The sequence below is a fragment of the Myodes glareolus genome, chromosome 16 (assembly GCF_982192425.1).
Source record: "Myodes glareolus chromosome 16, mMyoGla1.1, whole genome shotgun sequence".
Lineage (NCBI taxonomy): Eukaryota > Metazoa > Chordata > Mammalia > Rodentia > Cricetidae > Myodes > Myodes glareolus.
Genome location: NC_142041.1, coordinates 68201234 through 68219182, shown reverse-complemented (window position 1 = coordinate 68219182; position 17949 = coordinate 68201234). Strand labels below are relative to the sequence as shown.

Sequence of the window (17949 nt, the reverse complement as noted above, 5' to 3'; positions counted from 1 at the left end):
ACTGACTACACCACGAGGAGCAACCATCTGAGCCTTGGATCCACTGGCACCTGGAAGATTAATCACCAGAGTCACAGACAGCCCCAACCACACTAATTAGAGGAAAAGGTGGGTAGACAAGGTAAGAACACACTCAACACCACAAATAACAACATAATACCAGTAAAGTCTAATGACCCTACAACAGCAAGACTTAAACAACCAAATATAGATGAAGCAGAAGAAAAATAACCTGTGGAGTTACAGAAAGACATTACTAAGAAAGAGAGTTACAGACCAATCTCACTCATGAACATTGATGTAAAAATACTAAACAGAATACTGGCAAACTGAATTCAAGAACACATCAGAAAAATCATCCACCATAATCAAGTCAGGTTCATCCCTGAGATGCAGGAATGGTTCAACATATGAAAATCTGTCAATGTAATCCATCATATAAACAAACAGAAAAATAAAAACATGATCCTCTCATTAGATGCTGAAAAAACCTTTTGACAAAATACAACATCCCTTAATGATAAAGGTCTTGGAGAGAGCAGGGATACAAGGAACATACCTAAAGACAATAAAGGCAATATACAGCAAGCCAACAGCCAACATGAACTAAATCGAGAGAAACTCTCAGAGATCCCACTGAAATCAGGAACAAGACAAGGTTGTCGACTCTCTCCATATCTATTCAATATAGTTCTTGAGGTCATAACTAGAGCAGTAAGACAACAAAAGGAGATCAAGGGGATACAGATCGGAAAAGAAGAAGTCAAACTCTCAGTATTTGTCGATGATATGATAGTTTACATAAGCAACCCCAAAAATTCTACCAAGGATCTTCTACAACTCATAAGCACCTTCAGTAATATAGCAGGATACAAGATCAACTGAAAAAAAAAATCAGTTGCCCTCCTTACACAGATGATAAATGGGCTGAGAAGGAAATCAGAGAAACAACACCCTTCACAATAACCACAAATAGCATAAAATATCATGGAGTAACTCTAACCAAACAAGTGGAAGACTTGTATGACAAGAACTTTAGATCTTTGAAGAAAGAAATTGAAGAAGACACCAATGAGTTTAGTGTAACATGAGGGCCGGCTTGTTGGGGTATCTGTTCCTGCCTGGTACCCCACAGCTGGAAAGTCCAAGAGAAAATCAATTACACAGAGATCTCTATAAGTTATAAAGCTGATTGGCCCATTAGCTCAGGCTTCTTGTTAACTCTCATAGCTTATATTAACCCATTTTTTTGATCTATGTAACAATGTGACTCAGTACCTTTTCCAGCTGGCAGATCACATCCTGCTGCTTCGGTGATCTGGGCAGGAGAGGGAGGAATCAACTTCCTCCTCCCCAGAATTCTCCTGCTCTCCTTGTATCATTTCCACTTCCTGTCTGGTTTTCCCACCTAAACCTCCTGCCTGGCCAATCAGCGTTTATTTAAAACATGATTGACAGAATACAGACAATTCTCCCGCACCAGTTTAGTGAGGTCATTGCAGGAGCACAGGTGGCTGAAAGGCCACTGCACCTCAAGAAAGTCCCACATCAGCCTGCTGATGACTCAAACAGTGCTCAGCTGGAGCCCTGGGCACAGCTTCCAGTGAGTGCTGGGCAGTATGCGGAGTTCCCAACCTAACAAGCCTCCCTTCGAACATGAGCAGGGAAGTCAGGACCACGAGGGGTGCGTCCACCCACTGAGACGGTGGGACTGATCTAATGGGAGCTCACCAAGGCCAGCTGGACTGGGAGTGATGGAGCATGTGATCAAACCGGGCTCTCTGAATGTGGCTGGCAATGAAGGCTGACTGAGAAACCAAGGACAATGGCACTGGGTTTTGATTCTACTGCATGGACTGACTTGGTGGGAGCCTGGTTTATTTGGATGCTCACCTTTATAGTCCTGGATGGAGGGGGAAGGGCCTTGGATTTCCCACGGGGCAGGGAACCCTGACTGCTCTTAGGACTAGAAAGGGAGGGGGAGGGAAAAGGGAGGCGGGGAGGAGGTGGAAATTTAATAAATAAATACATACATATTAGTATCTTTATTAGGTGTTTTAGAAAAAAAAAAAACCAAGCCTCCCTTCTAGGTCTTTAAGGGAGTGTTTCAATTCTGAGAAAACAGCTACACAGCAAACACGGGTGGAAAGCACAAAACAGCAGAAAAGGTTTAGTGACCTGGTCCACAAAGAATGGCGGTGGGGAGAGAAAGCCAACAAAGTATATAAAAAGAAATAGCCAAGGGACCCAACGTAAAGAGAATTCAGCTCTTAGAGGGGTTTACCATGTCATCATGGACTGTGGGACCCCAGTGGTCCTCTACAGTGCTGCACGGATTGACTGTATCATCATTATAGTCTATGTAGTGTGGAGCTTGTAGGACACAGGAAATAAACGGAGACCACTCAAGTGAAAGCACAACGAACCTCTTTTCTCAACGCTCGCTCTGGGCAGGGAGCGAGTTACTGTCCTTCTGTCCTTTTTGTGTTGCTAGAGAGGTGAAGGCAGGTAGGGAACTTGGACGGAGCCAGGTGAAAAGGACATAAAGCTTCTGGCATGCACGGCATGGTGCCATTGGCAGCTGGAGGCAGGAAGGTGTGTGCAGAGGGAGAGAGAAGCAGATTCGGCTTTCTGGGCTTGGCTCTGAGTGGTGAGACCAGACGCAGTCAGGGAAGCTGGGAGTTGATGGCTACCCTTCACCATTCTGGGCCAATGGCTATCAGCGCTGTACTTTGACCTCCTGGATTGGTGACCCCAGGTGGCAGTTTAGTTCTATTGCCACGTACCGTCTGGTCATTGTTCACCAGATTTTTCAACATCTCTCCAGTAATCTAGTGCCCTATAAACTATACCACCAGTTAAGTCTGCCTCTGCCCTTTGGGAGAATGGCCGTTACAGGAAAGTTTGAATTATTAGCATAGTCAGTTTAGACTAGTCTGGATTTTAACTATCACAACTGCCTCAGGATTTATTCTGTGGGTCTAAGACAATGCGGGGATAGTGGGAAGCTGAATTCTGGTTGTCCCCTCCTTAATAACTGTAAGCCTTGGGCTCTAACTGATCTGTAGGATCCAAGTACTATACAATAAAGATGTTTGTTCTGAGATGAAAGACCGAACCAGAAATCCATTTAGAATAGCTTCTAGCCTCAGATCTCAAGATTACAAACTTTTTCTTTTGGGTTATCTATTTTTATGCACATGTATCAGTTTTTTTGCCTTCATGTATGTATGTGTGTTGGGTTCTGATGAGTCTGCAGCTGAAAGATCCCGAGAGCTGAGGCGTGGCCAGAGCACTATATAAGTTGCCACTGAGCACAATAAAGGGGGCTTTTTGTCTCAAGGATGTCTCAGTGGTCCCATCTGTATGATTTTAAATTTTCAGCCTAGTTCCCATAGCACGTAGCTAGTAGAGTGCGGACGGAACCAGTGTAGTTTTACATATGTGTACCACAGCGTGTCTGATGCTAAGCAGAGGGTGTCAGATCCCCTGGGATACAGATGGTTGTGAGCCACCATGTGGATGCTCAAAATTGAGTTCAGGTCCTCTGCATGAGCAGCAAGTGCTCTTAACCTCTGAGCCACCTCTCCAGCCCAAAACTTTTTCTTTCTTCTTTCCATTCTAGGTTTGTCCAGTGGGGCTGGTCCCAGGGTTAGATGGGAAATGCTCGTGTGACGTTGGTTCTTTGTCCTCTAGGATGCTCTGCTATGGAACAGTACGCAGTGTTGTACTGGATAGGAGGTGTCTGGTGAGCCGGAGTCCTGACATTTGAGAAGAGGCGTGTCTTAGTTACTATTCTGTTGCTGCGAGGAGGCACAATGGCTGAGGCAGCTCATAAAACAAAGCATTTGGCTGGGGCTCTCAGAGGTTTAGTTCATTGTTAGCGTGGTGGGGAGCATGGCAGCACCCAGGCAGACATGGTGTTGGAGGAGAAGCTGAGAGTTCTTGTAATGATATTTCATTTGTATTTTAATAAATAAAGTTTGCCTGAAGATCAGAGAGTAAAATAGCCACCCTGGTCAGCCTTACAGGCCAGGCAGTGGCGATACACATTTTTTAATCCCAGTAGCCATACTAGTTTGCCATAGAAACCTGGCGATAGTGGTGCTCACCTTTAATCCCAGCACTAGAGAGGAGTATTAAATGGGAGGAGACCGCTGTCAGGCACAGACTCGTTCTAAGGATGAGAACTCTAAGGACAAGCCTGACCCCAGGCGCCAAGCACACATGTGGTACACAGACATAAATGCAGGCAAAACCTCATAGATGTAAAATAAATTAATCTAAAAATAAAAAAAATCATCAGGTAGTGGTGGCGCATGCCTTTAATCCCAGCTCTCAGGAGGCAGAGGCAGGAGGATCTCTGTGAGTTCAAGGACAGCCTGGTCTACAAGAGCGAGTTCCAGGACAGCAAGGGCTACACAGAGAAAGCCTGTCTTGAAAAACAAAACAAGAACAAAATAAAACAACAACAAAAAGTCTTTGTGTTTCAGTATCCTCATTTATAAGGTAGCAAGCTGGTTCCCTAGAGCTGTAAGAGAATATATATATATTCTAACATATATGTTCATGCTGATTTTCGACAGTGTGAACATTTTGGTACTGAATATGACGAAGTACAGATTCATAGTTATTTAGAATAGACTTTTATTTGTTTGTTTTTGTTTCTTTTTGTTTTTCTTTTTCAAGACAGGGTTGTATGTAACAGTTCTGGCTGTCCTAGAATTGGCTTTGCAGACCAGGCTGACGTCAAACTCATTGAGATCCATCTACCTCTGCCTCCCAAGTGCTGGGATTAAAGGCGAGCACCACCACCGCCCAGTTTAGCACAGAGTTTTAAAAACACTAAAACCATAGGAAATATTTTGCAGAGAGGTCTTCTATAGGGCAATAAGGAACACTCCCTACATCCCTCGGCTAAAACAGAGGCCTCAGACGGTTTCTTGGAGAGAGCAGAGAGGATTTTTTTTCCTGGCTCAGGATCGGTACTTGGAAGATAACCTCATGCCTGCAATCGATTTCTTTGAAAGCTTGGTGTGGGGTTGATTCCCTGGGGAGGAAAGCTAAGCGAGAGGAGGAGATGCTCATTAAAGAGCCTTTGCTTTTATTCTGTTTGATGCATGGTGGAGGAAGAACATGGCTCCCAGTGTGTATTTGCTGCTTCAGGACAAGGTCCTTGAAATGGCTTAACTCTTTTCTTCTCCTGAGAAGGAAAGCTGGGCAAAACATGTCGAAGTGACTGAGAGTGGAGGTGTACTCTCCATCCCAGCGCTCAGGAGGCAGAGGCGGGTGGATCTCTGTGAGAGTGAGCTCCAGCACAGCCAGGATGAGATGAAATAGAGGGACTCTGTCTCAAAACACACACACACGCACACACACACACACACACACACACACACACACACACGCAATCACGCACGCACACACACGAAGCTCCTTAGGAAAGGTCTTAGCAATGGTATGTTATTTCCAAATCATCAGAAACCCTCGGAGTAGGTTCTGGGTCCATTTCCCAACATCTGCGTGTGGGAACAGCCTACCCTTCCTCCCACTCCCTCTCCCTTTCCCCTCCTCCTCTTTGAAGGAGGGCCTCGTTCCTGGCATGCTAGGAAAACATGCTCTGTCACTGAGACATACATCTAGAGCCCTCCTCCATGTTCTCAACTGCAGTTTCCTTGTAAGATTTAAGTTTTATTCCCCTCCTCAGCACATCTTTGTCCCGTTCCGGCTTATACTGATACTATGATCTCAGAGAGTGCAGAGTCATGTCTAGGGCCTTCCTTCCTCCTCCAAGGCCTGGGAAGGTAAACAGCTAATGGCCCTCAGTGAAGTTCCGCTTTGAGATCTCTTCTCAACCACAGAGAGCCATCTTACCCAAGATCGCTTCCTGAGGGGACTCTACTTTCTAGGGTGAGTCAACATTGGGGTACAAGACTGAACTCTTGCCTCAGTCCTCTCGTGTGCCAGTCATTCTTCCCTGGGCCTGATCCTGTTGGCTTCTCTTCCCAGGCTAGACCTCTATCATACCTGCCAGGAATCTACACACAAATGTGCAACTTACCTGCCCAGCTCAGGGGCTAGACGGTTTTGCACGTGAGAACCATATTATGGTAACTTTCTTCTCGTTATGAAAACAACACCACACACACACATACACACACACACACACACACACACACACACACACACACACACTTGTAATGGGAACTTTGAAATTTCCTCACTCACACCAAAAGCTGCCTTCCAAGAACATGGATGACCATGAGATTTCACAGCATTTAACATCTTTTCAAATGTTTCTAACATTTTTTTTCTTCCTTTGAAATAGTCAAGTACTATATATAAGGATGGCCCTGGCAGCAGCATGACCCTAGGATACCAACATGGTGTCAGGTGGCTGACCACTAGACCCCAGGTATCCAAACGGTCCTGGTGGTAACAGAAGCCATGGACATCAAATGGACCCAGACATGGACCTTGCAGTAGCAAGGGCCCGGATGTCATCATAGCCCTGGGTGGCAGCGCAGATCACTCATCCTGAGCATGGGCCTGGTGATCACAAAACCCTCAGACACCAACATGGTCTCCGGTGGTGGCCCAGACCCAGATCCTGGGCATTCGTGTGGTCTATGGAGTTAACATGGGCCATGGATGTCAACACAGATCCTGACTGGAATAGGACTATGGGCCCAGACACAACTTTGAGCAGCAACCCAGGACATCACAATGGACCCGGGTGCTAAGCAGGTCACCTACGTCAGCCTGTTCCTCACTGCCTTTGCTTCTTCAGTTCCGCCTCTTCCTACAACACACAAACCGGTCCACTTCTCTTCCTCTCCCATCTCCCCACCATATTTGCTCATCATAATGGTGTTTACCTTGTGGTAACAGGTGAGCTTGTGGATGTTCCCAGCCTGCCCAAGGCCATGTGGACTCAGGTGGGCTGTAGCTTTTAAACACCTGGAAATATGGATAACTCTTGATATACCAATTTAATGTTGTGTACTTCATTCTCAAAAAGCTGAGTTGGGAGTAAGGAGAATAGATAGAAACCCAGGTGACCCTAGGACTTACCATTGTGAAAATAATGACTCCTAAAAGTAAAGTGTATGGGCAGGAGCTAGGGAGCCCAATGCCAGTGACACGCCTCCTCCAACAAGGCCACACTCCCTAATCCTTCCCAAACAGTTCCACTAACTGGGGACCAAGGGTTTCAATATATGAGCCTGTGGGTATCTGTGAGGGTACACAGTTTTGAATCTGTTTCTATCTTGACTAAAGGTGAGAGAGCTGAGATGTGGGTCTTGCTCCTCAAGGACAAATACCAGGATGTTTGGCCAAGGGTGTGGCTACTGGATGCCTTACTCCTCAAAGGCCAGTCACCAGGATGTTTGATTTAGGGCACAGTTACCAGGTGTTTTGAGGTGTAAGGAGGTATTTACTCTCACCTGTTATGTGTACCATGGAAGTCTGTGTTTTTCTCTTTTCACTGGGGCATAGGAGGACAGTGAGTGATAAACTCGGGGCCGCTTTTTTACAATCTTCACTGGAAGCCTCCTGGCTCTATCTTCTGTCTCTTGTCTGTTTTTTTTTTTCTCAGTCCACATACACACCCTCCTTCTCAGGAATGCACAGCCAAGTTGGGCTGGAGTCGACAGGTATCATTCTCATTCTAGAAAACCCATCTAAGAACCAAAGTTCCTCCATTTTGTCCTCCACCTCCATCTTGTGTCTTGTGTAAACTATTTCCTGTAAAACATTCCCGTCCTCAGAAATGGCTAGGGGCAAAAGTAACAGGGGAGCCATCTGGAGAGTACAGGTAACTGCAAAATGTCCACACCTGAAGATCAGTTGATAAGAAAACTTGACTAACACCAGGGGAGGTTCAAAAACAAAATTTCTGAAAAGTCCCTAGACACAAGCCAGTTGGGATTGAACTTGTCACCCTGCACTCTGCTAATGTAACTTTTCTGGGTTTCGCCTTTAAATACTGCCCTCTAGAAGGGCAGGGTACCTCCGCTTGCTGCTGTGCTGACAAGGTCCCTGCTGGCTTGTAATTGTGCACGCAATAAGCCTTACTTTTGCATTTTGGTGAGTTGGTCTCCCTGGTGGTCTTTTGGGGTCCTCACAGACTAGGCATAACAAGCCCCACAAATCCCTTGGTTTTCTTCTTTGCTTGCTATCTAACTATCTGTAGGAGGGAGGCCGCTAATTCGTTCCCAGCTGCTTAGCCCCCGAAATAATCACACAGAAACCATATTAATTAAATCACTGCTTGGCCCATTTGCTCTAACTTCTTATTGGCTAACTCTTACATCTTAATTTAACCCATCTCCATTAATTTGTGTATTGCCATGTAGCTGTGCCTTACTGGTGAAAGTTCCCGCATCTAAATCCAGTGGGGCTACCTGGCTTCTCTCTGACTCCGCCCTTCTTTCTCCCAACATTCAGCCCAGTCCTCCCTGACTAGCTCTGCTCTGCCCTGCCCTGCTCTGCTATTGGCTCAAAGCAGTTCTTTATTCATTAACGGTAATCACAGCATACAGAGGGAAATCCCACATCATCTATCTATCTATCTATCTATCTATCTATCTATCTATCTATCTATCTATCTATCTATTTGTGTTTGTTTCTGAGATAGAGGGGTAGAGAGAAAGATAGAGAGATGAAGAAGGTGATACAGCTAGAAAGAGGGGTGCTGACTTCCTTCCCATGTAGTCTATCATTGGAACTTGCTATATAGCCAAGGAGAACCTTGAACTCTTGGTCCTCCTGTTGCTACCTCCCGAGTGCTTGTACCATGCTTGGTTTTATCCTCCTGTTTTGAACTCATTTTTGTACCCACAGGCTCCTGATGGCAAGCCATAAATTATTATTATTACTATTATTATTATTATTTTGGAAAATTTGTCCTGTAAGTGTGGTTCCTCTTGGCACTCTCCACGAGCGGCTTAGCATTTTGGCTTGCTCAGCTCTCTCTGTAAGATCCATTCCCAGTGGCCTTGTGCTCTCTTTGTCCTTGTGGTTTTGCCCCTTACTGTAATTTTAGTAGCGTTGGGGAGGAGTGAGCATGGATGGATGTTGGAAAGATACTTAAAGCCACCGAAATTTCCAAAGAGTGAATTTAATGGTATATAAGTTTTATGTCAACAGAATAAGTTTTAAACACTTTTCATGCTTGGGGTTTTTGTCGTAAAGTATGACTACCAAAGATTTCAGAGATGAGAGGCATGAGCCAGAGGAGCATCCGTGAGAAACCCAGGACAGTAATGGCTCAAATCAGGGCCTTCAGTGCTGACTTGGCTGTGTATCTGGCCTTGCAGCATAGCCGCTGAGCAGTAGCGTGTGCGGCTGTTCAGCACCGACCCTGCGCTTGCTGTTCTCCCGCCCTGTCTGTGCAGGAGGAACACTGATACTTAGGAAAGCTAACCTTTATCCCCGGGCCAGTGAAATTGTTTGTAAGACACTGACTCAAAGCCAGGTCTGGGCATGTAGCTCACTTGCAATATCCCTTGCCTGGCAAGAGCAACATCCTGGATTCAATTCCAAGCACTGAAACAAAAGAAGAAAAAATATTGTTAATTATATTATCATTGATTCTAAAATAGCCGACAATGTTTAAACCCTTGGGCCATCTTCAGGCTGGATGGGAAAGCGAGAATCCATGATAGCAGCAATGGATGAATGCTCAGGAGAAAAGGGGCTGTGTCTCCCCCTGGGCTTCCTCCCCCTCCCAGCTCTCATAATGTAGCCTGATAAATACCCAGAATTCAGAGGGGTTGAACATGCGAGGGGGTTAAGTGGTCTATCGCTTTTCTTAACAGCCCAGATCAATGCTGTGAGATCATTTCCTGTGACTACTCAGGGATTGCAGGTCAGGATTCCATTAGCGGTAAGGCCCCTTTCCTGCCAGCACCCATCCCAGCACATTCTGAATGTCTTTGTCTCATTCTCATACACCTACGAGGACGTGAGGCAGCTATGATGTCGTCTTAAGCAACTCAGGGTCAACTGTGTGACGCTAAACAGATTTCTCTCCAAAGCTGATCTTGATTTCTTGGGCCTCTTACCATCTCTTTGAACTGTGCCAGTCTGGGCAGGGATGGCCTGTCTTTCTCCTGGACGGTGACCACTTCCACACTGTGCTCTGCTGTGCTGCTGGTCTGACCAGCCAGCGAGACAGGCTCGCCCTGGGGCTGCCACGCTCAGCAAATAAAGACAGAGGATGCCTAAGATGGTGGGTGAGGAGTGAACAAATATTTCCAGTAAAATACATCACAAACACTGTAGGGGTTATACGAACACGAAAATAAACGAAGAAACTTATATTTCCTTGAAATTCAGATTGAAATTGGTGCCCTTTATTTTATCTGGAGACTCTAGGTCCAGGCTACTGGGAGGCAACAGCACTGGGACCTGGCTTTAGCAAATGAGTTTCAGTGCCTCTCTTGGGGGAAGGAGGCCTTATTTCCAAACAGACGCCCCTATTCATACCTGTACCTCTCATGACCCCCCCCCCCCCCCCACGGGCAGGTATCTCTGAAATCTCTTGTCTTGACAGGTCTGCATGCATTATTGGGGTTTTTGGCCTCATTCCCAGAATAAGCTTTGTGATGGCCACTCTGGTCTGGAAGTGTGGCCAAGGGGCAGCTGATGGTCTCAAGCAGGTACAAGAAAAGAACCAGAGACAGTCAGGGCCTCTATTGGTTCCTGCGGTGGTTTGAATAAAATGGCCCCCATAGGTGCAAAGGGAATGTCACTATTAGGAGGTGTGGCCTTGTTGGAGTGGGTGTGACTTTGTTGGAGGAAATGGTCGCGGTGGCAGGCTTTGGGGTCTCAGATGCTCAAGTCACTTCTGCTGCCACAGATCACGTGGACTCTCAGCTCTTTCTCTAGCACCATGTCTGCTCGCACGCTGCCATGCTTCTGGCCGTGATGGACCGGACTGGAACTCTAAACTGTAAGCCAGCCCCAGTTAAATGTTTTCTTTATAAGTGTTGCTGTGGTCATGGTGTCTCTTCACAGCCACAGAAACTCCAACTTAGACAATATCCTTGCCCCAAACTTCAGGGTGTCACGGCAGAAGGCATCCAGATGTCTATATACTTTGTATGATTTCTGATGGCTTTCAGGTTGTGGAGGTATGCCCAATGAGGGCAGCGTACCAAATTTTCACGTGCATAATGTTTTTTGCTTGTTTGTTTGTTTAGTGGCAGGGAACTGTGAGTGCCAAACCCACCCTACCTAACTGAACCATCTATACCGGAAGTCTATCACTTCTTCCCTAGTCTTCAAGTCTTACGCTTGTTTCAGTTAAGGTTTTGAAAAAAAAAAAAAACCAAACTACTGTTTCTTGTAGAGATTTCAGTAATGGATTAGTTTATAGAAGAATCTACCTGGATACTGTGGCGCATGTCTCTGGTTCTAGCTACTTACGAGGCTGATAATGGGAGATAATAAATTTGAGGCCAGCCTAGGTCACACAGTAAGCCTGATGTAATCCCGGGGCTTCTAGGGAAGCTCCCCCAGCTAAGCGGCCTCTCCCGCTCCTTGACTCTGCTCTTGAGACCGGTCTCATGGAGCCCAGGCTGACTTCTAAGTCTTTATGTATCCAAATGTGAACATGACCTCCTGATCTTACTGCCTGCATTTCTCAGCTACCAAGACTATAGGTGGCACCACCATGCCAGGCTTACAGAATAGGTTGCAAAATGCCCTGGTGTATCAGGGCTGCACTTGAGCCATGTAACAGGAGCCCAAATAATAATGATTTTACAGCACAGGCATTGATCTTTCTTTGGTAGAAGGCAGGTCTACATGACCAGATCCTTTCTGCCTTTGTCTCTGTCAGCCATCCTTGGCTTCCTTCCTTCTAGTTACACCGTGCTCATTGCTCCTGTAAGTAAAGGTGAAGATAATGGCCTCTCCCTCTCTCTCTCTCTCTCTCTCTCTCTCTCTCTCTCTCTCTCTCTCTCTCTCTCTCTCTCCATGGTAGCCCTTGGTAGCCCAGGTTGATTCCAAATTTGTGGTCCTCCTCCTTCTTCCCTAATGCTGAAATTATTCTTTTACATGCAGCCAAGAAGGGATCTCTGTCCTTTTCTTTAAAAGTTTCTTGGAGCCTGTCTTAGTTAGGATTTCTACTGCTGTGAAACACCATGACCAAAAAGCAATTTGGGGAGGAGAGGGTTTATTTGTCTTACACTTGAGCATTGCTGTTCGTTTATTTGTCTTACACTTGAGCATTGCTGTTCATCATTGAAGCAAGGCAGAATAGGAACCCAAACAGGGCAGGGTCCCCGAAGCAGTAGCTGAGACAGAGGCCATGGAGAGCAGCTGCTTATTGCCTTGCTTTGTATGACTTGCTCATCTAACCTTCTTAGAGAACCTAGGACCAGCAGCCCAGGGATGGCACCACCCAGCATGGGCAGGGCCTTCCCCCATTGGTCACTAAATGAGGAAAGGCCTTACAGCTGGATCTCAAGGAAACATATTCTCAGCTGAGGTTCCTTCCTCTCAGATGACACTAGCTTGTGTCAAGTTGACACACAGAGCCCCAACTAGGCCAACCTTGCTTATTCCTGGAGAGCTATCTCCAGCTACAAGGTCCTGCCTGGGCAGTATTTCAGCTGTGCGACACGCGGGTTCCCAAACAGGAAGAAAAACGAGAACATTTACATACATGAACGAGTATGTAAACTCTTCAAGAGATGAGGGATAAGGCAAGCGTTCTTTTTAAAAATTGAGACTGTTTTGCATCTTGTTAAATAGTCCATGCCAGTCTCAAATGTACCCTCTTCGAACATGTTACGCCTAGACTTTTAACACTAAGCTACACTCCCAGACATATGTAGTTCAAATTCTTTTTCATATTATAGTATTTAATTCCATGACAAATTTACCTTAATGTTGATATATACATATACATACATACATACATACACACACATAAACACTTCAACAATAATAAGAATTTACTCTGAATCAAGTATGGCTATGGTTCAAGAACACTAAATCACCCAAATGACTCGTTCCACCTTGCAAAGAGTGTTTTCCGTTCGAGCAGGTGCACAGGGGCGGAGAAAGGGGCAGTCGCGAGGCCAGAAGCCTGGGAGGAAACTTTCGGCGTCACAAACTTGCGAGCGAAGTGCAACCGCCACCGACTCGCAGCTGCTTGCCCAGCCTCGGCGTCCCCTTCCCTTCCCTTTTCAGCCCCTCCCTGGCCTTTCCGACCTTCAGGACTACGGCCCGGCGCCGCCGCCCGCGCCGACGTGGCGGAGCGCACAGGTCGCGGTCAGGTGGTCGGTGACGCCCGGGACCGGCTCCCGGGAGGGCGGCGCCAACGCCCGGGGTGGGGACTGCGCGGCGGCCGCGGGCGGAGCGCGGAGCGGAGCGGCGCGGAGGAGCGCGGCGGGCGGAGCGCCGGGAGCGAGGTGGCACAGACATGGACCGCGGCGAGCAAGGTAGGCGGTGGCGGGCTCCCTGCGACCGCGCGGAGCCTCGGAGCGGCGTCTGGGCGACCCCTACCTGGCATGCTTCGGTGGCCGAGCCTGGGAGCCACTCACGAGAGCGGAGCGGGCAAAGGGGCCTCTTCGCTGGAGCGTGAGTGTGAGCGAGTGTGCTCCGGCGTGCTCGAGCGAGTGTGCGCAATCGCGTGCGAGTGTACTGGGGAGAAGGGGAGCCAGAGCCGGCGGAGGTGCTCAGGCAGCGTGCTGGCGTCAGGGTCACCGCCAGATCCTGGAAGTGATGGGGTTCAGGTGGGACCATGACTTGAGAAGACTTCCTACCTGCCGGTTAGGATTCTTGGTGGTCTTTGAGCTCGTGGCCACAGTGTTTGGATGTAGATATTCGTCATACTAGGAGTCCCGAAACTGTAGAGTGCCGCCTGTGGTCTTGGTTGGGGGAAGGGAGCGTTCATGGTCTGGATCTTAGTGGCCAGGTGAATCTTAGAGGTTCCGTGCACCACGGCTTTCTATTTTCTTCCTAAGACAGCAACTGAAGTGAAATCGCCGGGAATAGAATCATAATGGAGATGTGGCCAGAGCAGGTTGTGGGTTTCGATTGGAATATTGACGAGCGCTGCTGTGAAACCGGTGTGGGTGACGGTTGACAAATGCTAAAGAAAATACCCAGTGTTTACGAAGTGGGTTCAGGAATCAGTCCTGTTGTGTGCCCCGTCGAACACTTCATTTTCTGCTTACTTGCCGCTGGTGTTTGCCTTTGGTATGAGTTTCAAGCATGAGTTATTAAAGATATAAATAAAACCATATTTTACTTGTACTGTGTTTTATTAACGATTAATTTGTAAGGTAGAGTTTTAACCCTAGCAACCCATCCATTCTTCTAAGTTCACACTGTGTGTGCTTATAAACCTGACATACAATATGTTACATGCTCATTGGTTTGTTACCCATGTACCGCTGCACATGCACACATACTGTCTAGATTTTTGGCTTTTGGGGTTTGTGTTTCCTCTTTGAGTCTGTGTGGTTGACTGAATTAACAAAGTAACATGACCTTTGTGGGTCAAAGAGGTAGAAAGTTTGTCTGTATTAGAAAACCCCAGGACACCTTTATAAACCAGTATTATTTCATCTGACTTTTCATGCTGACTGTCTGGGTGATACATATGTGTGTGTGATTGGTTTGTGTGTTCCATGCGTGTCTGTGTATGCGTTTTTGCACTGCCACGTTTAGCATACTGATGTTTTTCAGTAACAGCTTGTTACTTTGAAGCGCGCTAAAGTGCTGTTTGGTTTAGGTGTCTGGGCGACTCGCAGTGGACTGTGTGTTTTTGCCCAGCAGCTGCCTCAGCCGGTTCATGCACTGTGTGATTTATGGGATTTGCTTTTTAAGTTCCTAATTCTAGGAGTTGTAAGGAGAGTCTTCATAGTGTTCAAGTGTTTCCTGTGTGTGACATAGTTACTTGTCTTTCTGTCATAGTTTTCAGCTGGGCACCCTGTCCCCTTGGAGAGTGTGGAGGGGAAGGCCAGCTGCCTTATTCTTGCTAGGAATTTCCCTAAGCCTTTGTGACAGGCCGCCTGTAGGGCGGATCCCAGGGAATGTAGGTACTCAGCAAGGCTTGTTGATGCTTAGGACAGAGAGTGCCAGTGTGGCCGCTTCCAGCTGCTACCCTGTCTCCCTAGTTCCCTTTTCAGTCTCTTTGTTGTTTCCTGCTCCTTTTTTTTTCCCTTCCCTACTTCCTTTTCTCTGTGATAAGGCTGTGTTGAGCAGGCCAGATAACTTTACCTGTAAGGGCCTTTGAAGTGGTAGTGCAGGTGGGTCTACCTTGAAGGAGTGTGCTGTGCAACACCTGCCTGGCTTTTTGCGAAGGGCTGGCGGTGTGATGTGTGGTTTTAAATCTGGTGCGCACCAGCATCCCAGTGCTGGCTGGGATGGAGTGTAGCAAACTGTGATTGTGTCCTTATTTAATTGTAAGGTCATTATTTTTTGTCCCCAAAATATTTCAATCTAAATCGTAAGCTCTTTGGACTTACTTTTTCTCTTTTTCCCCTTCCTTCCTTTTTTCTGTAAATCCCAGCCTCCGGCCTCCATCTTTGGAGGCCCCTCCCCTGTGCCCCTCAAACCTTGATCCCCTCCCCAGGAAAGGTCAAGACCACTCCCACGGGTTAGGGTTATTTAAACTGCTCGCCAGAAAATAAACGCGTGGTTTTCCCTTTTTCTCTCTGGTGGTTGCATTGGCGACTTCTCGTTCCCCTCGGGGCCTCCCGGGAATGCAGGTGTCTAAATCCGAACATCTTTTAATCTGGTCTGACTTGGCTTGATTGTGATTATTTTGTTTCAGCAGAGAGCTTACAGTTATAAAATATTCCTAAAACTTTCCTTCCTTTTTTTGTTTTGTTTTGTTTGAGACAGAGTTTCTCTGTGTAGCCCTGACTGTCCTGGAACTTGCTTTGTAGACCAGGCTGGCCTTGAACTCATAGAGATCCACCTGCCTTTGCCTCCTGAGTGCTGAAACTAAAGGACTTAAGCTAAATGTCCCCTTCTTGTCTTACATGAATTCTCTTGAAAAGGCCTTAAATTTCCTTGTATGATGTTGGTACCCTATATTTTGCTACTGATCTTTTGTTGTTGTTGTTTTGTTTTGTTTTTTTCAAGATAGGGTTTCTCTGTAGCTTTGGGGCCTGTCCTGGAACTAGCTCTTGTAGACCAGGCTGGCCTCGAACTGAAAGAGATCCACCTGCCTCTGCTGCCCAGGTGCTGGAATTAAAGGACTGTGCCACCACCATCCCGCTGCTACTGATCTCCTTGACAGACTTATAATAGCTTAAAATAAACAAATTTCCGTCATGTTCTTTGATACTTTGTAGTATAAGCCCATGTTATTTTTCTACTTTTTGTTTAGACGTTGGGTACCATGCTTTCTTTCTATTGCAAGGGATCTCAAAAATACTTTCTCTGCATACTGCTTTCCAAGCATGCTCAGGCGTTAGCTGGGCAGGAAAGTTAACGTGGATGGTGTTTCCTTCACTGTACCTCTGTGCTACTTGCTTACTGGAGCATGCCTGTGTGACAACAAAGCCCTCCTGTCTCCTTTACGGGACTGAATAAATATTTATATGCAAGGACTCCCTTATGTCAGTAAGAGACTGAGCGCTGTAATAGGGTGACAGCCATCGTCCATCTCCTGAGCATGGTGTTCCTGTCAGTGAAATAGTATTTAAAGGAAAAAAAGGAATGGTCACCAGAGCCAGAAACCTGAGGAAAGAAGAGGCAGAACAATGGAATGATGTGTTGTTCTTTAACCATTTAGCCTTAGAGATAGCTCAGATCTGGGATGTCATTTATTTAAAAGTAAAGTAGGTGTATAGAAGAATGGATAACCCAAAGGGTCTCCTCAGGTGACATCAGGAGCGACCTGCCAGGTTATTGCTCAGTACCTTCCCTTTCCATATGGTCTGCATGGATATCTTAGGTTTCCTCCACTTCCTGCTTGTATTTTTCTGTGACAGCCTGCCCGACTGTCTCAAGGGGAAAGCTGGCTGAGATCTTTTAGCAGATTCTCTAAACAGAATAATCTAGTGTGTAGTAAAAACAGATACTACACACCCATAGTCAGAGCAGAACAAAGCAACGCCCAGTCCCCCTGGTCCTTGCAAGGAGCCCTTTGCTGTAGGCTAAGCTTATTTTATACCCTCTTGGGATTAATTTGCTGCTTTCCTTGTTGACTGTTGTAAAATATCTCTTTTGAGACCCTCACAAACTTTAAACTGTCTGGGTACCAACTGTAAAGATACCATAGTTTTACATTTTTAATTTAAAAAAGAGATCAAAGGATTTGTTGGTTGACCGGTGGTTTGATCAAGCAGGATCTTGCTAGGTAGTCAAGGCTGGCCTAGAACTTTCAGTCTTTCTGACTGTGTGCCGGGTCAGAGGTGAGGCCAGTTGCCTGGTGACTCAGGGTACCTAAGTTGTTAATGAAAATTGAAAAAAAAAAACCATTAAGTTCTAAAAATATGTTTTTTTGGGGGGATTAAAATAATTTATTTCAGAAAAATTAGAAATGAGGAGGAGTAAAATGAAAATAAAAATCGTTTTTGTTTTTCTGGGGCTGCTGGATGAACCCGGGCCTGGGGATCTAACCCAGGTAAGAGCTCAGATGGTGAGCCATGTGTCCAGCAGCTTCATTGTTGTGTGTGTGTGTGTGTGTGTGTGTGTGTGTGTGTGTGTGTGTTCTATCTCTCTCCACCTTACTTCTTTGGATAAAGTTCCCCACTGAACCTGAAGTTCAACATTTTAACCAGGCTGGTGAACTTCTGGAATTTTCTGTCTCTGTTCCTACTGATGGGGTCACAGGCATTGGTAGTGACCTTGCTTTTCACATGGGTTCTGCTTTTTTGTTTTTGTTTTTCAAGACAGGGTTTCTCTGTGTAGCCCAGGCTATCCTGGAACTTGCTCTGTAGACCAGGCAGGCCATGACCTCAGAGATCT

The 17949-nt window shown here is 46.4% G+C and overlaps 1 protein-coding gene and 1 long non-coding RNA gene across 3 annotated transcripts in view; one reads left to right on the top strand and one right to left on the bottom strand.

Annotated features, from left to right (window-relative positions):
* Positions 1–9108: 9108 nt before the first annotated feature.
* On the bottom strand, positions 9109–13296 carry LOC125391303 (uncharacterized). The gene is made up of 3 exons (XR_007229056.3): positions 13035–13296; positions 10071–10229; positions 9109–9552 (listed from the first exon to the last, which is right to left on the bottom strand). It is a non-coding gene; the product is annotated as an uncharacterized LOC125391303 (long non-coding RNA).
* An 8-nt stretch (positions 13297–13304) lies between these two features.
* The window catches only part of Tpd52 (tumor protein D52), an 89193-nt gene continuing 84548 nt past the window's right edge, over positions 13305–17949 (top strand). Inside the window, exon 1 of one of the 2 annotated variants that reach the window (XM_087897252.1) lies at positions 13305–13460. In XM_087897252.1, coding sequence (XP_087753378.1) covers positions 13442–13460 — 19 coding nt within the window. In that variant the 5' untranslated portion in view covers positions 13305–13441. Of the gene's footprint in view, positions 13461–13514; positions 13600–17949 lie in introns of those variants that run through there. The other variant, XM_087897251.1, reaches the window with a different exon arrangement.